Here is a 25,233-nt window from a genome sequence, read left to right on the forward strand (position 1 = left end):
CGGGCTCTAGTGAGAACCATTATTGCACATCTCAATTCAAGACGGAGACTCAGCCCTGAGACTGGCACAGGAGAATCGCAGCCTTAATTTGGATACAACATCTGTCTGTTCCCAGGCTTCACTGTTACCATACAGGAATCTAGGTATAAATTTGCTGCTATGAAGCAGCACCCTCTCAGGACAAACATTCAACATGCAATGCCTTACCCAACATGTCTAAAGGTTACCCACCAGGGAAAGCATCATGGGGCCATTTGTATCTAGTAACTTGTGTTCGCAAACGCTGAAATTCGCAGAATTTCAGCGTTTGCAATCGCAATTTAGCTGTGTGCTATGTAGGTAAGTTTAAACCTACTCGCAAAATAAGGAATCGCAAACATTGCGATTCCTTAGTTTGTGCAAGCATTTAGAGAATCGCAATTTGCAATTCCCTAAATGCTATGCTAGTAGGCATGGCAAATTATGATATTGCCTTAAGGAATCGCAAATTACCACCAACTTCAAGTTGGTGGTAATTTGCGATTTCCTTTAAAAAAGCACTTTTTTGCTTTTTTCAAGGTACCATGTGGCACACATACATGCCCTTAGGGCATGTATGTGTGCCACATGTGCACACATGCACATTTCAGGGGTGCAACAGGGTGTCCTTTTGGAACCCTTGCAACCTTGAAATTGCACGCGCAATTTGCGAGTACCTTTTGGGTACTCGCAAATTGCGTGCGCAATTCCCATTCATTCCTATGGGCCTCTTAGCCCTTAGGAATGAATGGGAAGCCATTCCTTAATTGGGTCTCGCAATTTGCGAGCCGCAATTAAGGAATGCGAGGGAATTGCAAAAATATTGCTAATTTTTAAATACATATCGTTTTGTGATTCTCAAATAGCAATTCTCTAAAAATCGCTCTTTGAGAATCGCAAATTTATCCTTTGATACATATGCCCCCATATCTTTCAGTCACTGTAGCAGGCAGCCAAGTTGCTAAAAAAGTTGCTCGTAAGGATCTGAGCTGTCGGGTCTCTTCAGGGCCATGCACATTGCCAACCAGGTAGATTGACTCGGACTAGCATTCGGCTCAGAGCAAAGCTCTCCTCTACTTTTATTGCAATTGAGCTCTGCAGACTGGTGACACGTCTTGTTTCCCATAGTCTCTCTGGCCTTGCAGTACTCAATCAGTGCTCCAGCCCAGATGGATTAGCGTGCTGGCACCATGTTAAGCGCAGTGTCACAATGCATAAATATGGTCAGTGTTACCACTGAGTCCTCTGATCCTTCAGCCGCACCTAGAGGGGTTACTGCTGGCTCTCATGGCAATAATCAAGGGTTTCACCCTTCATTGTGGGTTTTTTAGAGTGTTACTTATTTCTGTTAACTACTTTTTAACTGTTTATGATGGGATGGGTTCTAAATTTGTGGTTGGGTATTGTCCTGAGAGGTTTGGGTTGTCAGTGTGGGGGTGGCAGGTTAGGATAGTGGAGGATGTTTGGGGTCTATAAGGTAACACCCACCACATCACGTTTACTGGCATTCATGTGTCCAGGGAGTCGCACATCACATCTCTCTATGTCCTACTACAAACTTCTAATGCCCCATGAATGATCTGAGGCTGTCAGGATTATTTTGCCTGCAACCCCTGCAAGATATGACAAGTTTTAGCATATCTTGATAGGCATCATATACAAGTGGCCCTGCTACAGGAGACACACTTTGCCTCAGACACCAGTCACAAATTTGCAGGTAGATGGATCTTGCATTGTACTGGCTCTGTATATTCCTCCTATGTCAGAGGTTAAAGAAGGGTGCACTGTTCAAGATGCTGGTCACTCTTGAAGATGGGCAGGGCAAATATGTTGTAGTATGGGGCAAGACTGGCTCTGCCCCACTCACTATTGTGAACTGTTATAGGCCAAACATCGATGACTCTTGGTGCTATGATGGCTTATGGGGCAAATTGCTCACCCATTTCATGGATTGTGTCCCAATCTCTGATATGGTTAGAAATATGAACTGTACTCTGAGATCGGCTGCATTGGTCTCACACTGCAGGGGAAGGGAGATCTGCCCACTTGCACACCATTATGAGTGACTACAATCTGCTTTATTTTTGGAGGCATAGAAAACTGTGAACCAACAAGGGCAGCTTTTAATCAGCTATGCACCACATGGGAACATGGCTTGATTATAGGCTGGTGTCTCTGGCTGTCAGTGCATAGGTGGACGCGGTGCAGCATTTGTCTCGCCCCCTCTCATATATCTCACCAGTTCTCCTCCACCATATCATCCCATACATGGCCTTGTTAAGAGCTCTTTGGTGAGTTGGCACTGAGGCAGTGCTTGATGTTGTCTTTGCTGAACAATGAAATCCAGATATACTTCAATCTCAATCTCAATCATGGCACTGTGGCTAGCAGGGATCAAGGCTTAGGGTTCAAGGATCAGGGATCAAGGATCAGGGATCAAGGATACGATTAGGGTTTGGTGCATAGAATCCTGAAGTCTCTTTGGGCTCATCTGACTTGCCTGGAGGGCAGTCTCAAGGACTTGGACCAGTCTCCTACCCAGGGTCATAACAGCCCTGGGCTTGGGCAGATCGGGGACAAACTCTCTAAATTTAATGAAGCGATGGAGATCAAGTGTAAATTCTTTGGTTAGTATGTGCATGCTCGAGCATATGGTGAAGGAGAGTGCCGTTGCAAGTCACTAGCGGACATGATCAAATGCCCCCTGTGCTGCAAACATAGTTTGCAAAGTGGAGGATATGACTTAGTTGATCCACTACTACTCTTAGTACACTGAATATTTTTTCACAATGCTATCAGATGTTATACACGTCAATGTGCTCTTGTACCCATTCTCAAATTGCACAATACTTTGAGTTAGATGCCACCGCTGCGGGGTGGCTTGAGGACACTCATCACCATTCTCTTGCACAATGCTTTACTCTAGAGGAAATTAGAGAAGTTATCAGTGAGCTTCGTTCCGGTAAGGTGCCGGGCTCTGACAGCCTGCCGACGAACTTTTCCAAGTGTTATGCTGCTCTCCATATCCTACATCTGCTGGCAGTCTATGAGGAGGCCAGAACGCGGAGCGGCCTTCAACTGTTGATGAGCGAAGCTATCCTTATCATGCTTCTAAGCCAGGAAAATCAGCATGTAAACATGAGTTCTAGACACTTCTTTCACTCCTGAACTGTGATGCCCAAATCCTCACCAAATTAATAGCCAACCGTTTAACAGTCCTTTTTCCTGACTAGTTGAGACTGGACCAGTCTGGGTTTATTCCAGGCTGATCGACAACTCATAATCTGTGCACACTACTCACTGCTGCAAGATTTAGATCCGTACCTTGACACCGTTGCTGTAGTTCTGGATGCCTCTTAGGCATTTGACTCCCTAGAATGGGCATACCCCAGCATTCACTCTAGCAGAATGGGCATGCCTCAGAAGTTGCTGGACTGGATTAGCTTATTGTATTCTTCCGCAGTGGCACTGGTTTGGGTGGCCCAGAATGAAGTGGTAAACACACATTGTTATTTCAGCAGGGGATTGGGAGGGGGTGGTTTGAAGCCACTGATCCAGAATGATATTACTTGTTCACTCAGACTTACTTTATTGGTTTCAACCAGCCCTTTATTTATGAACCTTGTAATTGAAAAAGACGGGGTGGCTTCTGTCCGACTGCAGACACTGACTGGCACACCGTCATCTTACCACACCCCGCTCAAGAGCCACTCATGCTTCCACGATTACCACCTGAGATAAGTTAAGTGAGAGGATGGAAGCAGCCATGAACTACTCCCCCTCCCTTGTTGCCATTAAGCTATCATCCTCTACTGCCAGTTACACACGAAGATAAGGCTATATGCCAGCTGACTAATTGAGGTTTTCTGTGCTGGGGGGATCTTTATAGTAAGAGTTATTTATTCTCATTTCACTAGCAGAGTTTAAGGGAGACTCACGCTAAACCTCTTTAGACGTATTTCAGTGTTATCGGCAGCCAGAATCTAGGAAGAAGGTAGTCCCCAATTTTCCTTTGGAGCCTGTCCCATCTCTGGAGACCCTATTAATGGCAACCTCCACTAAGCTTTTAATATTGAGTCTGTACATATTGGCTCAGGAGGAGTCCTCTGGGCTCACTCAGACAGCTCGACTAGGCTGGGAGAGGAATTGGGGTTAGAATTGCCAGAGGAAGTCTGGAGGTTCTAATGAGCCTAGACCGGCATGATGATTTCCAAAAGTAGACTGCTTATCATACATTTCAAATTTCTCCAGAGAGCCTGCTACATCCCGCTGGTGCTGTGGAATACTGGCCTAAGGGAGAACCCCAGTTGTTAGAGAAGTGGTGCGTCAGAGGCAGACGTTAAAAAAGGATCAAGTAATGCAAGATTGAAACTGGTGCACCTTAGGGCCATATGAAAATGATATACAAGGTATATCCCTCCCGCGAGGCGCCAGACCTGAGGTGAATGACAGACCTCATACATATGTTATAGCTATGTCGGTATCTCTGGCCAGTCTGAGAACTGGGGCAGTGTCGGTCACAAACTGGACAGGGACCAAAGTAAGTTTATGGTACAGACCATTGTAGATGCAGAAGACTTGGGATGCAGTTAGTCGCAAACCCTGCTTATGTCACCAAAAGACATGTTAGGTTGATGACTCAGAGGTGGGTGGTGATAGGCATAATCAGTCATCTATCCTACCTTAAATTATTGAAGATTGATATGGCTGAGGTGGAGTTAATCATTTAATGAGGCTAAGCTGTGTGTAGCTAGTGAACTAGGTGAGTGTAAGACAACCCAAAAGCCACGTTAGAGCCTCTGGATTGCTAGAAGAGTTTGGGTACCCTCAGTTGCATTTTAAATAAATCCTCTCTTTAGGGAAGGAGGGCTTGAATAGAGCCAGTTACTTGTCATGTCATTGTTTGTATAGGCTTGAGAGTTAGAATTTTAGAGTCATTTAAGGTGAGATGAATTCCTCAGAAAAAAGTTTGTTGTCAGGTCAGAAAGTTACAACCTTTTTGTTTCTGAGGGTAGAGGAAAGGGGTGGAGTATTTTCAGTCATGATAGTGACTCATAAAGTTGTGAAGTTTTTTCAAACCAGCTCCTAGTGGATTTAACAGTTGAGTTTATTTTACTTTGTATTGGAAGATAATGCTCCGAGGAAACCTGCTCGCTCTGTGGACTTGGTTATCCACTACTCTTTGGTTGTAACCATGGTTTTCTTTAAGGGGACCATATCAAATTATAGCTGAAACATTTATTTCTGTCTACAGCTAGTTTGCACATGATGCATTGTCCACAGCTAAAATGGAAATTATGTGGTTTACATCTTGATTTGTGTTTGGGAGAAAGATCTACATGGGTAGTACAATATTAACCTTACGAGAGAGATTTGCAGAATCTGCATACTAATTTTCAATTTTGTGATATTGAAGTGTGCGCTAACTCTAGGACTAAGAAAAGAGAACTGTATCTACGTTGCACAGAAGCCTGATGAATTATGAAGTTAAAGCGGGTGAGAGAGTTCCAAACATTGATCTTGAATTACAGTCTTTTTTTACTGGATTAAATATATTCCGGTCATGTAAGTGACGCACAACCAGGTTCACGTGAGTAGATGGGTTTTACCTGATTTTGGGGCCTACATTTTGATATTCTTGTATTTTATGTGTGATTGGAGTAAGTTAAACACAATTGAATTTGTTTGAATAAGGGCTACAAGATATTGGTTCCTTACTTGAGACGCTCAAATTAATACACAACTAAAGACAAGAAACTATGAACCTGCAAATGGAGCTTTTTGTACACAGCATAGTAGACTTCTATGGTTTGGGGGACATTAATACTTTTTAAAATATAAGCACCCACTCCATGTGTTCCTATGGAATATTTCGGAATTTTGGTATGCTTGCACAATTCAAGATGGTATCTGAAGTTCATTTTGATTAACAGGCGACATACATTGGCACAATTCAATTGACAGGGACCTGTAAATAGCACTTCGAGCTCACGTATGGCAGACCCCGAGTTTTTGGGATACATTGGAAAGTTTGGGTACACAGTTTATTCTTTTACATGTGTTAAGATGTTTACATACTCTAACATGGCCTCTGTTAGGGTGCGGTGCCTTTTGTTGCGCTAAGCCCAAGTATATAGGTTATGGGGTATGAAGACCGCGTTATTGATTGGTGCATTGAGAGACAAAGAGAATGTATATGCAACTCTAGGCTACCTAGTAACAAGTGTTGGAACACGTTCGAAAATAGTGTTTTTAGTCTGCAGGTTTATTGGTGCAACCGAAAATTGAAGCTCTTTTAGATGGCTCTCATATTTGGGGTGAGTGCTCGAATTAACTTGGCTAATCAGTTTTTTAATTACAAGTATTTAAACTACATGCAGGATGGTGCCCATGTAGAACACCATATACACATTGTGCTACGGGATGAATCGGGTGACCTCGGGCAACAATGGGGTACGTTTACAAGTATTACGGACCCGTACTAAGCTGCAAACTTTGTATCTAGCATCTTAGTGTCATAGTGTAATTGGTGGCACATCTGCTTTTTTTCCAGACCAGATTTGGGGTGCAGCCAGGTACTTGCATACCCTGGTTTGGATATAGTTGAGTCATTTGATTTGGAGTAGAGAAGCTTGTTTACCGATTGGTTAACACTGGTATTTTTAAGAGTAAACCTGGGTGGAGCTCGCCGAATTCCGCTATGTGACAAAATAACTCAGCTAGCGGCTGAGTGGGTTACCTCACTCCGCTCGCACTGATTTTTAGTGCCATGTGTTTGTCCTGCGCTGTTAAATCGGCGTGAACGGCATCTTGCACAGTGTAAGCGGGCACTGCTTCTTTCTTCCGCCCGAGTAGAAGTTCTACTCGAGCGTCAGCTTCCCCAAGCGTACGGCAGGTTTCTCAATACGAGCGTTAGCGACCATCCACGACCACCTGTGTTGAGAAATCTCACTAGGAAGCAGTCTAGCGTTGAAATTTCCTTACTTGCGCTCGGCAACTTACTGTTGGCGGGTGCAAGCGAGGAAAAAACACGAGTGCAAAAAACTCTGCAAACTCCGCGAACGGAGCAGAGTTCACTGCCCAGGCTTTTTTAAGATGGCATGGTGAAATTTAAATCTTGTTGGATATGAGAGATTCATCACACTTATAACATGGATGTCACCTAATTACGGATAAAAGGAATGGGAGAATTTATTTAACTACTAAGTTCACTTTTGAGTTTTCAGAACTGTACATTCATGGATGATCCTAAACGGGTCTAAAGCAGATGTTGGTGGAACATAGGATTAGATTTGGAATAATTTTGAATTTGAAAAAGGTGAGCTGTGTGATGTTTCAGTACTTTATTGCCAGAATTGTGATTTGCACGCCACAGGTACTGTTTGATTGTCACAGAATATGTGGTTTCCAAATTTTAGGATTAATAAAAGCAGAAACTGATTGTTATGCCACATTTGGTATATAGTTTTAACTAATTTTAAACTTACTGTGTTAATATTAGCATGTTATTTTGAACACAAGTGTTTCTCTTGAATACTATGAATCCATTCGGGTATCACGGAACAATGGAAGTCTCTTGAGATGGTCTTCCAATTGCTCGTTTAGTGTATCACTTGGTGCAGGAGAATTACAATCCTTAAAAAAAAATTATTACATTAGTGAATGATAAAAAAAGAAATTAGTAATTTAGATTATGTATTATATGGTTTCTACCCCTGATGAAATCAGAGATGACAAAACACATATTGGCTAGAGCAGAGGAATGATCTATTGAATGAAAAAGATTTGGAACAATATAGTGACTTTGTTGTTTTTTAACTGCCCTTGCAAGTAGTGCTCGAGGGTTTTCTGTTGGACTTTGGGAATTTGCCTCTTGGAGAGTGCCTGGTAGCCATTCTCTCCCTCTGGCAGTACTGAGATCTTAAGATTAGGACTGTTTATAGTGTGATTATTTAAGTATGTGCGCACATAACTTCCTAGGTGGCAAATTGGCAGAACATTGAGGGGCGATTTTGCATCCCTTTTGAACTACCATGATATTTGGGTTCCCTTTTGCCTGGCATTTAAGTTTTTTGATTAAGGTGTCTAGTTTCCTGACCCTAAAATGGTGTAAACCATTTACTGAGTTGAAGTTCCTACTATGTTGAATTATTGTGTGCTATGACTGACTGTTTCTCTAATCTTTCTGCCCCGAAGAGGTGGATTTGCACAACCCCACTAAATGTAGGAACTGTTGTTCTTGATGTATTTTTGCAGCTTTGGGTGGTAGGCAGACCGGCTTTCTGAGAATTGTGCTTGCATTTGACTCTGCCTCCTTATAAAATGTGTGCCACAGTGTGACTAAATGCGCTGGCAAAAGTATACTTTCTCCTGATTTAAGGATGTAAATGCTAGCTTGCTGGCTTGATAATTGTGTGTTTAGATAGTGACAGACTGCATGTCATAGACACAGTACATATCCTGGGCTCTAAAGCACCAGAAGCACAACAGTTGTGCTGCATCAGCTGCTAAACCCGAGGGCATCCTTTGGGCATGCAGTGCCGTAACATCAAGACATTTTTGGCGAGCCCAGTTGCACTCAACACGCTGCCTAGGGTGATGACCTAACTCCATGTCCTCTACTGACAGTACTATTTCTTGCATGTTGTTCAAATAACTGGAATTCTATTTTAGTGGGGTTGACTTTCAGGTAAGTACAGGACATCTATTTTTGGATGCGATGCAGGCAGTGTTTGAGACACTATATGTCTGGAGCAAAGGAGACTTTCAGGTATCCTTGGGTATCATTGACATCTTGGTGAATCTGGATGATATTACCTGTGAATAGAGCCCCTAAACTCCATGTAAAGGTTGAAGATGACAGAGGATAGCATGGCACCCTAAGAGACTCTTCAGCTGATAGGGATGTTTTGTGACCTGGAGGTGCTCTTTTGAACGAACTGGTGTTGTTGGGAAAGAAAGGAGGAGAACAGTGAAGGACATTGCCAGTGAACCTTATTTGAGACTCCAGGGTGGGGAATGGGATAACTGCTCTACTGTGTCGAAGACAGCTCAGATATCCAGCAATTTCAGGAGACAGGGGACATCTTCACCTGTGGTCAGGAGGCAGACGTCTACAATGTGTTAGGTAGCAGTCTCTGTGCACCAGTCTGATCTGAAGCCAGATTGGTTGTACATGAGATGGTTAGTATTGATGTGATTTTGGAGTTGAGCATAGACTGCTTTTTCGCGGATCTTGCTGAGGCTATAAGATCATCAGTGGCTAGGATAAATTTCTTTAGGAGTAGGAGGATCTGGCCTATTTTAAGAGCTTCTGGGAAGATGCTTGAGTGAGGGAGGCATTGATAGTGGTGAATCAGGGTGAGAGTGCTTTCCAAGAGAAAGATTGGATGATGGGCGAGGAAAGACATCTTCAACGAAGTTGCTTTCCGGCATGATATGCAAGTAATAGGGTTTTGAAGGATGATTGTTGTGAGATGTAGGTGGGTGTAAGAGGATTATCAGGCTTGGTGTTGCCATTGTGCTGTTGGATATCTGTATTGTTTCACTAAGGAAGAGATTGATGGCATTGCACTTGTCAGTGGAGTGTGGGACAGAAGAATGAGGCAGAGGTTGAAGCAGTGCTTGATTGTCTTGATGAGCATTCTGCTTCTGTCGATTGCTTCATTGTTAGATAGTGCCTTGCTTTGGCTTATGTGATGAGCTGTTTGTGTGTTGCATGGAGGGACTTCAGCATTATGAGGTCATCGGGAGTTCTGTTTTGTTTCCTCTCTGCGGAAGCTACATTTATTGTCAGCGAGGTCTGTCGTGAATTAAGGTGCTGAAGGTCTCATTTTGCGTGTACATGTTTTAGTTTGAGCATGGAAGTTTACGTAGTTTTCCAAAATAGTGTTGGAGTCATTTAGAAGGGTTTTGTTGTCAGACGTGGCGAGGGGGCAGAGCGAGAGATGAATTAAAGTGTTAGGTTGCATAGGCAAAACAGATTGTATGTAGATTGCCTTGTATACCTGGATTATTTGCTGCATGTTTTAAGTCTGGATTTAGACAGATCTTTAGCTGTCTCACCAGACTGTCTACATAATATGCATATACGGAGGGGCTTTTGATCATCGGACTTCCTCCCTTGGTCGGTAAAATTATCATTAACATTTTCACAACATACAGCATGGGGCTGCCCACTTTACCCATTCACTCCCATCACTGTGATAGACTGAACAAAGCATGTGCAAATTGTTCACATCCACTTGAAATAACTTCCTTCTTTTCTGTACCAAACTCTTCAAATTGTTCTATGTAATTTTTGCACTCCTTCCTTTCGCTCTTCATCCACTCATGCTGTACCCTTTTCTCATACTTGCTTGCGTTCCATTCACCACTTGTCTTGTACTCTACAAACAACTCAGACTAACTCACATCTTCCTTTACCCTTCCCTACTCTTGTTTTTTCACTCCTTACTTTCTCTCTTTTTGCATGTTACTCGTTTGCCCACCTGCTCTTTTCCTGCAGCTCACTCCTAACTCTTCTCCCTTTTATCAATGAAACTTATAACATAGCTGCAAAGCACCAAAGCTATGCACACAATGGAAGTTGAGTCTCCTCTTTCTTTCCATCTATATACTGTTTTTTCACAGCAATGCCATATCATGTACTCAATTTATTTCTCCGTTTAAATGACTCTCCCCATTGCCACCGCAACACACTTGACCCATTAGCGTCCTCACCCCACATGTGTATTGTATATGGTTCTGAGATAGTTGTCATTTGTGTCTCGATGCAACATAACAGCCATCATGGAATGTATACAAAATAACATTCCATGATGGCCTCATGCTGCTGTTTTATTTGCCAATGCCTGTGCTGCAATTCTAAAAGCATTATCAAAGCCAACACCGGAATTGAAAAACAGGCAGAAAGCTAGACTGATTGGCTATACAAATGCTTGTTAGTACCTTGATAACTTCTTTGCAAGTACGGCACAGCAGCTTGTTTTTAAAACAGTATTTATGATTTGAATTTGAAGAAAGCTTTGCATGTTAACAACTCAACATTTTTTTAGAGGTTTCTCTCTTCTCAGACCCGTGCCCGCCACACCAAAAAGTTTGACGGTCTTCAGAGGCTGCACGTGAACCCTATTCCCAGCTTGGATGGAAGAAACATCTTTAATGATTTTGATGGCAAAAAGGTCTGTGTTTTGTATTTTTCAAGTCCATCAAGGAAACTCTGTCTAAAAACATTGTTTAGTAAGCATAATGGTCAAGGGGTATTCCTAATGAAAACGTTTCCTTTAGAGATTTCCCACACTAAGATTATCAAGGTTTAATTGCTCTAATCATTAATACCCTAGAGAAAAGACTACCTGCTTCCGATATCTAGAGATACTCCATGGTGCAAATTACCATCATCGGACCTGTGAGTGCGAAGAGTATATCTGGTACCACTTGTGTGTGGTGTTGGTTTTGCATTTCGCTCCTACAGTATCTATAGAAATCTGAAACATTAGTCCATATATTTACTAAGCTGACTTTATGCATAGTACGATTTTATTTAAATATTTAGTTTTCTGCCTGCTTCTTCGAAGGACACAGGGCTGAAAGATGCGTTCAGATCAACTTCATTTGGTGGATTTACAGTAAGAGGTACAAGAGAGTAGTCTGCTTCAACAGGTGACTTTGAAGTTGGCAGGTAGGCTGAATGTGTCCATGAATAGTAAGGTTTTAAGATCTTTACTGAATTGGCATAGTCCTCCTAATTTCTCAATGTAGGTGGCATGTTATTTAAAAAAGAAGGACCCCGGACAATTAATGACTTTCCACCAAATTTTTGCCTACAGGTCATGGGCTAAATGAGGTAAATGTACTGACTGGTCTTGGATTTGTATGGTGAATCAAGAAGGGATATTGGGACCAGAATTGTGAAGGGCTTTGTTCATTATATGTCTTATCCTAAACATGTTCCTGTGTTATTTCGTACATCACCTATTAATGTTAAATCAGGGCATAAGCATGTATTTATAACAGACAAAGTTTTGCAATTGTGCTCAAGTGGGATTTGAGCAATCTGCAGATTAAGTCATCCTCTGGCTTCTTATTGAGGAGAAATAGAGTTAGCTAAAACGTGGCATATTAATTTGAGCGCAATAGATATGTCTGAAATAAGTGCATTTGAGTGGCCTGAAGACATGTTGCCAACTCAAGGGTCGTATATTTGTAAATAAGCTTGAGAACTCGGAAGATCTTCCTGGTGAGGAGTGAGACAGTCATGAGGGGTATATTCCACTGGTGGTAATATTTGCTAAGCCTGTTAATGTATTTTGTCTCTTTTTCTGCAGTGTTTGCATTGTTTTTGGTTTATACAAAAGATTTATAATTCTAAAAAATTATATTTTCTGAGGGAATTAATATTTCTGTAATGAGACTATGTTTGAGTGCAGACTGAAATAGTGAAATTTCTCCTAAAAGGTTAGACAAATCTTTGCCTGCAAAACACGTTCATACATCTCCAGTCAATATCACCTTTAAGGTATTGTGGAAACTTTTTATTAACCCAAAATCCCAAGATCAATAGTAAAAAATATACACAGCACGCCTTGCAATAATAAATTATGTCAAATGTAACAAAGGTTTATTTTCCATATTCTGTTCTTTGCCTAAATCTCCATTTGATTCAATTAATAAAGAACATCCTCATGAATATTTGAAAAATGGGCACTGTGCTAATTCTTTTTTGTGTTTGATTCATTCTGATAATGCTATTAAATGCTGTTTGTGCCAAGCAAATGTGAACAGCATGGCAAGTCATGAACAGTTGCCAGAGGAGTTAAATAGGGAAATGCCCTGGTCCCCACATTATTCATTCTTATTGTGAATCACATTGGAAATAGGCCAAATATATTCTACTTTTATAGGAGAAGTCAACTAGTGGTGAGGGTTTTGTTTATTTATTTGTAGTTTTGTATAGTGCACATCAGACCCACCAGGGTAGCCGAGCACTTTTTACATGTGCACAAAAGTATATACATAACTAAACTGTTTATCAGGAAAAAAACACTCAAAGTATCAAACAGTAAAAACATAAGAATGGGGTCTTGAAATCATAGCACTCAAAGTGAAATTAAATATTTTCAGTATTGTGTCTTACCTAGATTCACATGCTTGTATTATCTCCCAACGTTACACTGGGAACCCCAGGTAGTCAATATTACTACAGCAGTATTTTTTAATCTTGTAATAAATTATGGCGACATCAGCGGGTAAGGAGGGTGGAAGGGTGTGTATCAATGAAAGATACCAATGCTGCAGAAATGTAGGTTCAAGTAAGTTACTTTTTCTTCTGTAGCATTTCATTTTTTAAAGATTCAAATGTTTGAATTATGATTACCAAAGCAGTATCTTATCTTAGATTAGGTGGTAATGAGATTTACTTTGATGAAAAAAGTTGTGCAGCACTGCTTGACCCACTGCTGTTTCACTTGATATGACATTCAAACAGTGATCTTTTGTAAAAGTGTTGGTTGAGGACCAGGTCACTACTTTACATAGACAAACAGCTGGACAGTTTTTCTAAAGTCATCTTGTGATAGAAAGGTTGGTAGATGTCCATTTTTGCTCAGATGGTAAGATGTTACATCCATTGTAATGAAGTTTGGATTGGTTGGCAAAGTCACTCTATTCTTGGTGAATTTCATGACTGCTGCCTTAATTAAAAAGGCTTGAATTTCTCCAAATCTTCTTGCTGAAGTTTTAGCCATTAGAAAGACTGATTTCCATGACGACATTTGAAAAGATGCCTTGAATCAGACTGAATGGTTTTCTTATGATCCCAAGATAGAGTTTTTTTTTGCAGCTGTAGGAAGGTGCGATATAAATCTCACATATATTCCTTTACCACCCTACTATAGAACAATTAAGGTGGAGACGGATTCCTGGGATATTGAGAATTAGCGCCAGGTGTACTCTGATCGAGGCATAGCTTAGTCCTGATTTTGCCAAGGTTAGCAAATGAGGGTAGTACTTCAGTTGAATGCATGGAGAATAAGTCAGTTTTGTGTTATGATGCCCAGGTACAGAACCTCTTCTATTCAAAGGAATATGTTTTAACCATTAAATCCGTTCTTGCTGCTTGCAGATCTTTTTGAACTTTGGCGTAATGTTTAGTGATCCAAACTTCCAAGTAGTTAGGTGCAGGGAGCCTGGGTCATGATGTAAGATACTGTACAGTTATAGAGCCATAACTTAGTTCTGTACGTGCCAAGGTTATCAAATAAGGTAGTACTTCATGTGGATGTATGGAGAAAGGATTGACTTTATTTTCTGATGCTCAGGTACAAACCCTCTTCCATCTGGAATATTTTTTAACCATTGATTCAACTCTTGCTGCTTGCAGATCGTTTTACAGTTTGACAGAATGTTTTGTGATCTAAAATCTCGGCCAGCAATAGCTAGGTAGTCAATGCATGTAGGCTGGATTGTGATGTAAGATTCCGAATTGATCATTGGATTGTAGGAATGGATCTGTCATGAATAAAACTGGTCTTTGTATCAATAGGTCCCATAGATTTGTGAACCTGAATTGTTTGGTCCAAGCCTTGACGGTTAATATGATGGTGTATGATTATTTATTCATTTTCCTCAAGATCCTTGGATTATGTGGTATTAGGGGTAAAGCACACACGCATTTCCCTAATCAAAGAGTCAAAAACCCTTCCCCTGAGAGTTTAGACACCACCATCTGCGTGTGTAGTTTTGGCATTTGACATTCTTCAGCATCACAAATAGAAGTAGTTGCAGCTTGCCCCATTTTTCGATGATTAGATCTAAGGGGTTGTTATTTATTTCACATTTCCATAGTTTCTGGTAAGTGCATTTGCTATCTCATTCTGTAAAACCGAACATGTTCTACTGTTGGGTTGATTTTTCAAGGCCTAGTGCCACAGTAGGCGAGCTTCCTGGAACAGTTTTGTGGTTCTCGTTCCTCCTTGTTTCCTTATATACCATAATGTTTCTGTTTGTATTTTGACATGGTTCTGTCTTATCAGAGAGAGGAGCACTTTCAATGCTAGCCAGACTGCCCTCAATTGCAGAAGGTTTATATGTAGGTTTTGGTCTTATCCAAATTGGGTGCATGCAAGCCCTCCATCCAGGCATCTGTAGTTATAAGAAAGAGTGGTTTGATTTCGTATAGGTGCTGGCCAGCATATATTTCTATTTTCAGCAGCTCCTAACCTTCCTGAAAGGTGTCTCGTTCTCTGTCTCCACTGCGGTATGAGTGGAATGCAGGAAGAAAGTATCCCTAACAATACTTTGAGTTTCCTTACTTTTATCCACCTTTTTACAGCTTATATTCTCAATCACATAGAATAGCTTGTCGATCCTTTCTTGTCATGGATACGCTTTCGGTTGATTTGTGGATCTATTTGCCCCAAGAACAAAATGTTCTGAGGTGGCACTAAGATGGACTTGTCAGTGTTTTTGTGGGACCCAATTCTTTAGTAGTGTCTATGTATGGTATAGTGCAGTAACTGTTTGTTGTGGTGATGGTACTTTGATAAGCCAGTTATCGAGGTATGGATATATACTCATTCAACAAAAGTAAACCACTACTGGAACCATGCATTTTTCATTAATACTCTGGATTTAGGGCAAATGGGACTGATTCCAACTGGTAGTTTGTTCCATCTACCATGAAGCGGTGGTATCTCAGGTGCTTTTAAAGCATCAGGTGAAGGAAATATGAATATTTCAGCTCTGTTGATACAATACAATAGTTTATTGAGTGCAGTACATCCAGTGAGGATAATAATTTGAAAGTTTGCGTTTTTTCAAACTTTTTTAATGCCCCATTCTTTTAGAGGATACCAAAAAATCTTAATTAAAATTAAAAAAAGGTCTTGTTTTCTGGTACTGGTTCTGTGGCATATTGGAGCAATAGCTTCTTATTTACTGTTTCAGTGCCTCCAGATGGTGGTGCTTCTTGACTGTAGGCATTCTTGGTGCCATAGATGTAAATTCTATTGTGTGTCCATTTCGGGTAATGTTCAATACCCATGGGTATAATGCTTTTTTTTCGTCATGCAGGAAAAAATGCCCTAAATTGTTTCTCCCACATTGACTTTGAGGGAGGTTGTCTTGTTCTGAGAGCCAGACTCGTAGTCCTCTGTCATGGCCCTGGTTATTTGACTGGCCACTACTCATCCTTTAAAGTTTGCTCCTCACTTGTCTACTTCCATATCTTGTGTTTATGTTCTGGTTAAATATCTCTGGCTCTAGGCATGGAAAGTGGTTGAAAATCCCTAATGAAATAACCTCTGTCTATACTGATGTTTTTGGAATAGAAAATATGGTTGTCTTTTTTGTAAAATTACCAATGTTTTGGCTTTGTCAATAACAATTTTAATTGGTCTACATTTGATCCAAATAAATAGCCCGGAGGGTATGTCAGTTGCTATTTGAGCACACTGGCAACTAGGTCGGGCGCGACGCCATTGAGCGTCCAAGACCCTGTAGTGTTTGCCATTTTCCTCCCGCTACATTCAGGTCCACACCCCGAGAGACACTGTTTCGGCTGGTGTAATTTGGAGAAGATATGGTTATTTATCTCTACATACAGATATGAACTGCCCCTCAGTGAGTATATATTAGGGTTAATTGGTCCTGAAGAAATGCCACGATCGGAGAGACGCTAAAGGGCATGAAACATTTAGACCCATATCCTTACTTTATATATTCTTGATAAGATTATTATATCCTGCTCTTGCAAATATCAACGTTTTTTTTAAATCAGGACATGGAACCCGCTAATTAAAGTTGGTTTAGCTGGTTCTAACAGTTATTTTTAACTCGCGTTCTCCCCACACTCTACTCACTTTTGTATATACTCCTCACATACCACACACACCCGCTTCATCATCGGCCAAGGGCACAGGTAAAAGATCCATGGCAAAGAGCCCCCTGCGAAGCCCATTGGGCATTGCAGCGCCGGCCCACTGAGGAGCTGCCCGATGATGAAACATGACATCATTTGGGATGTGTGAGGACTATGGCTCCTTATAGGAGCATTTCCCGTGTGTGCCCCCTCGGTTAGGACCACTTTCTTTTGCTCGCTATAGGAACAGCACACCTCTTGTTTTCTGTAACGTCCTGGCTTTCTCGGGGTTGGGACAAACAGACGATGGACCAGAGAAATGGATGTTAAGGATGATTTAATAAACAGATAAACAACTACAGACAACAAAGAATACCGGTACTGGAATCACCAGTTAAAGTACGATACCCATTCACAGCTCTTCTAACCGTCCTCCGCATGCACACCGGACCCGGTAAGCTCCAACGGAGGGCACAGTGCTAAGCAGTGGCCGACAATGCCACTCGACCGCTGTGAAGGGTAGTTGCAAGGTTGTGGAATCTACGGGGGGGGGCACGTGGGAGTCACCCGGCCGGGCTCTCTACCACCTGGGAACAGCCGCTCTACCAGTATCCCCCAGAGTACTGCCACAACACAAAGACGCTGGGAACACTTCCTAGTGTGCGTCTCTTGTATCCGGGTTTAAGTGATGATACCCAAGGTGGTGCAGAGAATGGATGGGAGCAGCCGCTCTACCTATCCCAGTTCTCCTACGAGTGTCGATGGCTAAGACGCGGAAACACCTCCTGGATAGCGTCTTAGCTCTAGGCGTGTGTTTACCCAAGTAACGAGGGTGGGGAGCTTCGGCTCGCACCCACCTCGTTTTCTCCAATTGTCAGGCCGTTGGGAGCTTCGGCTCTACCAACGGTACCTGTGCCCAATGACGTTGAATACGGCTCTCAGAACGGGACAGGACACGGGCAGGAAGCACACGCAGCACCTCTCCTCCGCTCCTTAGAATGTTCCTTCCGCCGCTCAACTCTCCAACGGGTCCGTGTACCTCAACCAGGTACTCCGGTAAAGGTCAGAATATCCGACGCCGAGTCCCAGTGGTCTTCTCCTTAAGTAGTACTCTCGGCGTTGTATAACCATGACTCTTGAGTTGCATAACACGAAAACTAGGCGTTACCCTTGGTGTTATGTAACCAGAACTCTTGAGTTGCATAAGGCACTGTTGCCGGAGGGCATTCTGGGAGTTGTAGTCCGCTCTCCTCCAAGCGCACCAGGTTCACGGCAGTGGCATCGTGGGAGGGAATCCATGTGCGGGAGGGGATTCCTGACAGTACATCCCCCTCCCATCAGCGCCCCCCATCAGGACCAGCACAAGAAGGAAATCGACAATGGAACGACGACACCAGACGAGGAGCGTGAACCCCCACCGCAGGTTCCCATGACTGCTCCTCGGGTCCGTACCCCTTCCATGCCACCAGATACCATAGTTTGCCCCTGCGCCACGTGGAATCCAAGATACCAGCCACCTCGTACTCCACCTCCGAATCCACATTCACCGACACCGGCGCACAAGGCCTCACCGCGTTCGCGGGTTTCAAGAGGGAAACGTGGAACACGGGATGGATCCGCAGGGACTGGGGCAGGCACAATTTCACGTTCACCGGGCTGATGCATCGAAGGATCCTATATGGGCCCATGAAGCGAGGAAGGAACATGCTACTTTTCTTGAATCTCATGTGCCGTGTAGAGACCCAGACATAATCCCCAGGTTTGTAGACGGGTCCAGGCCTTCTCCTCCTATCAGAAAAGGCTTTATACAAGGCTTTAGCCCCCTCCAGGGCAACTCGAGAACTCAGCAAGGCCTCCTTGATGCGGGCCACCCGCTTGGCTGTTGTCGGCAATCTGTCTTCCCTGACCGGGTGCAGAAACGGCAAGAACCGGGGATGATGGCCGTAGTTACAATAGAAAGGGGAGGCCTTGGTGGAACAATGTGTGGCGTTGTTGTACGCGATTTCCGCGATCCAAAGTAGGTCCACCCACTCATCCTTCCCTTGCTCTACAAAACAATGTAGATATTGTTTGAGCGACTGGTTCAGGCGCTCCGTCTGGCCGTCCATCAGCGGGTGATAACTCGTGGACATGGCAGATTTGACGTGTAACGCCGAACACCAAGTTTTCCAGAAGTGCGACGTGAACTGAGACCCCCTGTCTGACACGATCACGTTGGGTAGGCCATGTAGTCTCACTACATTCCTCAATAACAACGACGCCAGCTCTCCTGCCGAAGGTACCTGATTGCAAGCGAGGAAGTGCCCCATCTTCGTGAGATAGTCCACCACCACCAGTATGGCCGTCTTTCCTTGATCCTTTGGTAGCCCGACAATGAAGTCTAAGGATATGTTTTCACAAGATTTGGTCGGTGTAGGAAGGGGTTGGAGGAGTCCTTGCGATCTTCTGTGGTCCGATTTCATGGATGCGCAAACGGTACATGATGAACACCAATTCCGGACGTCTGTTCTCATGGCAGGCCACCAGAACTGCCGTCCTAGGCTCGCTACCGTCTTTTCGACACCCAGATGGCCGGCACAGGGAGACACGTGGCACCAGGTGAAGGCCTGTTTTCGAAGCCTAGGCGTGGGTAACAACATACATCGTCCTTTCACCGGAATCCCGTCCTTCATCTGCCACTCCTTGTGACTGTGAAGCCACCTCCGCCACATGAAGGTATGGGTCCCCTTCTGAACCCCCCTGAGGAACGTCTGTGGTTGAATCGCCCCTATCACAACTCCTGGAGGGATGATGGAATGTTCGGCAACCGGCTGCGGATCCCTGGCATTCGATTGCCTCGAAAGCGCGTCCGCTTTCCTGTTCTCCGTACCGGGTCGGTATGTGATGTGGAAATTGAAACCGGAGAAAAGGAGCATCCACCTCATTTGACGGGGAGACAAGTGCCGCGCCGCCGTCAGAAACTGGAGGTTTCTGTGGTCCGTATATACTGTAACCACGTGTCTGGCCCCCATTAACAAATGCCTCCACTCAGCAAATGCGTCCTTTATCGCGAGTAGTTCCTCCTCCGCAATATGGTAATTGCGTTCCGCGTCGTTCAATTTACGAGACATGTACGCCACAGGATGGAGCAACCCTGACACCTCATTACTCTGAAATAGAATGGCACCCAGCGCCACATCAGAGGCCTCCGCTTCTACCACATAGGGTAATTCCGGATTCGAGTGAGCTAGCACCGGGGCGGTGCTGAAGGCCTTCTTGAGGGCCACAAATGCTTTTTGTGCTTCCGGTCCCCACACGAACTCCTGAGACTTCCGTAGTAGTTGCGTGATCGGGGCAACCAAGCCAGAACACCCCTCAATAAAACGCCTATAAAAGTTGGCGAAGCCTATGAAGCTCTGGACTTCCTTTACTCCTCGGGGCACCGGCCACTCCTCCACCGCTCTGATCCTGCGTTCCGCCATCTCCTGTCCGTTGGGGCTCAGCATCACCCCAAGGAATTCCACTGATGTGACGTGGAAGTCACATTTGCTGAGTTTGCAGTATAGCATGTTTTCCCTCAGTTTGTTGAGAACCGCGGATACGTGCTGTACGTCTTCTTCCTCTGAGTTGGAGTAGATGAGTATGTCGTCTATGTAAACGACCAGGTAAATATCTAATACCTCCCAGAACACCTCATTGAGGAAGTATTGGAAGGCGGCAGGGGTATTGCATAGTCCGAACGGCATGACGAGGTACTCAAAGAGCCCGAACCTGGTCTTAAAGGCGGTTTTCCATTTGTCGCCGTCCCTCATGTGCACAAGATGGTATGCCCCCTTGAGATCAAGCTTTGTGTATATTTGGGCCTTTTTTACCTGTTCCAGCAGGACGCTTATGAGAGGCAGGGGGTACCGGTTTTTTATGGTTATCGCATTCAAGGCCCTAAAGTCCACGCAGGCCCTCAATTCGCCATTCGCTTTCGGGATGAAAAAGAGAGGTGATGCGGCAGGGGATTTCAACGGCCTGATGAACCCCAGCCCTAGTAACTTATCCAAATATCCCCGTAGATATACGTTTTCGGGTTCTGTGAGCGCATACAGTCTGCCGCTGGGAACGCTAGCCCCCGGAACCAGGTCGATTTGGCAGTCGAACGGTCTATGTGGAGGGAGCACCTCCGCTCGGATTTCATCGAAGACGTCCCCGAAACCGTGATACACTCTGGGCAGCTTTACGGCCTTTTCTGCTGCCGTGGTGACCGTGTGACCTTCGCCTACCTCACCTTCGTGGGGGTCCTGCCGCATGGCGCACCATTGTTCACAAAACGGGGAAGTCATCTCAATGTGATGCGTAGGCCAATCCACCGTTGGGTTATGTTTTTGGAGCCAGGGTAGGCCCAATATGACCCCGTACTGCGGGGCTCTGATTATGCTAAAATCGATACGTTCGTTACGCTGTTTTCCGAACCTCACCGGTACGTCTCCTGTGTGCTGTCCGATAGGTCCGGTCACCAGACTTCTCCCATCCACTGCATACACCTCCTCTGGTATCTGTTTGGGAAGGAGAGTGAGACCCAGTCTCCGTGCTTCATTGTAGTCCATGAACATGCCCGTGGCTCCTGAATCAATTATGGCTACCACAGGTATCCACTGGTCCTGCACTCCTACGTGTAAGGTAATAAACAAATGTCTTCGCCCTCCTTGATTCGGGCTCAACATGGAAGGGATATGGGTGTGACTCCAAGATGCCCCTTCCCTAGACCCGGAGTCCCTCAGTTTTCCGCCGGTGCGTCCACCACTGCTGTCACCGTTTTGTTCGCTCGGTATCGTGAGGTTTTTGGCTTGGCTGGACACTCGCGTACATAGTGCCCCCTTTTTCCGCAGTAAAGGCAAAGGCCTTGCTTGCGGCGTGATTCTTTTTCAGTGGCTGTAAGGCTCGCCCTTATAGCTCCTATGTCCATGGGTTCCGTCCTGGTGGAGGAGTTGGTCTCAGGGCCACCCATCGAAACATACGATGGCAGCGCTTTCCCTTTCCTCTTGTGATCGCCCTTTCTTTCGTTCAATCTATGGTCCAGCCGTAGCACCAGGTTGATCAAGCCCTCACATGTCTTGGGTTGGGGGTCGATTTGTGCTACCACATCTTTGAGCTCTTCGCTCAAGCCCTGGTGAAACAGTGCGGTTTGTTTGGCTATGGGCCACTTGGTTTCGGCCACTAACCTTCGAAAAGCATTAAGGTACTGCACCAGATCATTGTTGCCTTGCCTCAGCTCCAACATCTCTCGATCGGCAGTATACGAGTCCGCCCTTCGATCAAACACCTTCAAGAATTCCTCTCGGAAGGCTCCCCAATCACATAGGATAGGGTCGTCCCTGCTCACCAGTGGGACTGCCCATTGCGCCGCGTTCCCAGCAAGATACGAGATCAGAAAGGCCACTCTGGCTTGGCTGGTAGGAAAGGCCTTTGGTTTGCAGGACAGATGCAGTGCTACTTGAGTGAGGAATACCTGCACTGTGTTGGGGTCTCCGCTGTACCTCTCTGGTGTCGCCAAAGGAATGGCTACGGGCATCTCTACCACAACCGCAGGGGCCGTGGCCGTGTGAGAGGCACCCGCCTGTAGCGGATCGTTCTGCAGAGCGTCCATTCTAGCCTTAACGTCTGCTGTTTCCTGTCTGGAAGCGGTGAGCTCGATTTGCATCGCGGCTAAGACGGCCAACACATCCTCAATCGTGGCCATGTCGTTCGCCCAACCAGGAGATTGTTATGGAAGAGGTCGGGTATTATGTAACGTCCTGGCTTTCTCGGGGTTGGGACAAACAGACGACGGACCAGAGAAATGGATGTTAAGGATGATTTAATAAACAGATAAACAAATACAGACAACAAAGAATACCGGTACTGGAATCACCAGTTAAAGTACGATACCCATTCACAGCTCTTCTAACTGTCCTCCGCATGCACACCGGACCCGGTATGCTCCAACGGAGGGCACAGTGCTAAGCAGTGGCCGACAATGCCACTCGACCGCTGTGAAGGGTAGTTCCAAGGTTGTGGAATCTACGGGGGGGGGCACGTGGGAGTCACCCGGCCGGGCTCTCTACCACCTGGGAACAGCCGCTCTACCAGTATCCCCCAGAGTACTGCCACAACACAAAGACGCTGGGAACACTTCCTAGTGTGCGTCTCTTGTATCCGGGTTTAAGTGATGATACCCAAGGTGGTGCAAAGAATGGATGGGAGCAGCCGCTCTACCTATCCCAGTTCTCCTACGAGTGTCGATGGCTAAGACGCGGAAACACCTCCTGGATAGCGTCTTAGCTCTAGGCGTGTGTTTACCCAAGTAACGAGGGTGGGGAGCTTCGGCTCGCACCCACCTCGTTTTCTCCAATTGTCAGGCCGTTGGGAGCTTCGACTCTACCAACGGTACCTGTGCCCAATGACGTTGAATACGGCTCTCAGAACGGGACAGGACACGGGCAGGAAGCACACGCAGCACCTCTCCTCCGCTCCTTAGAATGTTCCTTCCGCCGCTCAACTCTCCAACGGGTCCGTGTACCTCAACCAGGTACTCCGGTAAAGATCAGAATATCCGACGCCGAGTCCCAGTGGTCTTCTCCTTAAGTAGTACTCTCGGCGTTGTATAACCATGACTCTTGAGTTGCATAACACGAAAACTAGGCGTTACCCTTGGTGTTATGTAACCAGAACTCTTGAGTTGCATAAGGCACTGTTGCCGGAGGGCATTCTGGGAGTTGTAGTCCGCTCTCCTCCAAGCGCACCAGGTTCACGGCAGTGGCATCGTGGGAGGGAATCCATGTGCGGGAGGGGATTCCTGACATTTTCACAGCGTGTGTGCTGGACCTTTATTGCCTCCATCCTCCCATGTTTTCTGTTCCAAACAAATGTAGACCATTGGAAGGCATGTCGATAACCTTTGATTGCACCCCTGTTGGAAATGTGAAAATCCAGTTGGGTGTCACACCTGGTCACAGCAAAATGTTCCAATAAAGGGATGACAAGCTGTGCATTCTTGATAAAGGCTAATCGTGTTTTTATTCTTCTTGACCAGTCAGCAGCATTTGGCAAAGTCAAACATGCCTCACTTTTAAAGACTTTGCTAAAACAGGTGGAAATTAGAAGCTCATTCATGAAGGGATGGAATTCTATCTCACCATTTGCTCCAAACAAATAAAAGTGGCAAACGTCTTCTCAAGCCTTCCCTCCTCTAAGGAGTCCAAATAGGTTGATGCTCTCCCCAACACTCGTCAACCTTTTTATGGAACCACTCAGCTCCCTCTTTAGACTATAACATCTGATTACATTTCTGTGTTGATGATACCTTGTTGTACCTGAAATTTGCCTTACCCGAGGCCTGACTTTTTGTCCTACATATAGATGTCCTAGATGTCTTAGGCCCAGATCTTAGGTTTATTTGGTTCACTCTGGTATATGATTTAGTGCAGTGAAAGGAGATTTTCCATGTCGATTATAGCTTTTTGGACTCCAAAATAGAGTCTTTTATAAAGGTAGGCAGGGAGTGCAGTGGATAGTGGGCTTTGTAGAAAGAAGGCTTGTTGTCATGCAATGGAGTCTTTGACATCTGAAAAGATTGTTAGACAGGAAGGTTAGAAAATAATTATTCAGACCGCTAGATAGGGTTTGTAGGAAGCTGGGTTTCTGTTGCAGTAGCCTCCCCTCCCCCTTTTTGACAGATTTTTGATGCACTTTGACTTGATGTGCCCTGGGTCCCTGCCAATCAGGTTTCAAGGGCCTGTGTTCTTTCCCAAATCTGTACCTTTGTACCCACATTTGGCACCTCTCTGGCCACATGTAAGTCCCTTGTAAAAGGTAGCATGGGTATCAAGGGCACTGTGACCAGGGAAGGCCTCTGAAGGCTGCAGCACATATTGTGCCACCCTTAGAGGTCCTGTACCTTAACACACACACACTGCTTTTGCAGGTTGCGTGTTTTGGTGCAGAGAAAAGTTAGGAGTCAAAATGGCACACATGCCTGTGTCTCACCAGAATATGACACACCCATATGGGTGTCACGAAAGAGTTGCACAGCCTGATACACATTTGTGAGCAAAGTAACCACGTACTCGATGCTGTTCTCAAACTTAATCCCATTTATTCATCAATGTTTGTCCATATTTATCCGTCACGTCAAAGATACAAAGTTTCATGTTTTCAAGCATTTTTCATTTACACAGGAAATGCCCATCCGGGCCTATTCGCAGGCACGTATAAACGTAATTCCTCTGTGTTGTGCAGTTCACCCAATGCATTTCGGTCATTATAAGACCTTCTTCAGGGGTATCTGTGAAAAGCTTGCAGTATCAACAGCGGCGTAATCTCCCCATGACCTGGCGCGTTTGTTCAGA

At 44.6% G+C, this 25,233-nt stretch overlaps 1 protein-coding gene across 3 annotated transcripts in view; it reads left to right on the top strand.

Moving 5' to 3' along the window:
- AGBL3 (AGBL carboxypeptidase 3) overlaps nt 1–25,233 on the top strand; it is a 616,174-nt gene that overhangs the window by 461,921 nt on the left and 129,020 nt on the right. For 2 of the 3 annotated variants that reach the window (XM_085651966.1, XM_085651965.1), the window contains exon 15: nt 11,076–11,201. In XM_085651966.1, coding sequence (XP_085508092.1) covers nt 11,076–11,201 — 126 coding nt within the window. The remainder of the gene's footprint in view (nt 1–11,075; nt 11,202–25,233) is intronic. The other variant, XM_085651967.1, reaches the window with a different exon arrangement.

The sequence above is a fragment of the Triturus cristatus genome, chromosome 4_1 (assembly GCF_964204655.1).
Source record: "Triturus cristatus chromosome 4_1, aTriCri1.1, whole genome shotgun sequence".
Taxonomy (NCBI): Eukaryota; Metazoa; Chordata; class Amphibia; order Caudata; family Salamandridae; genus Triturus; species Triturus cristatus.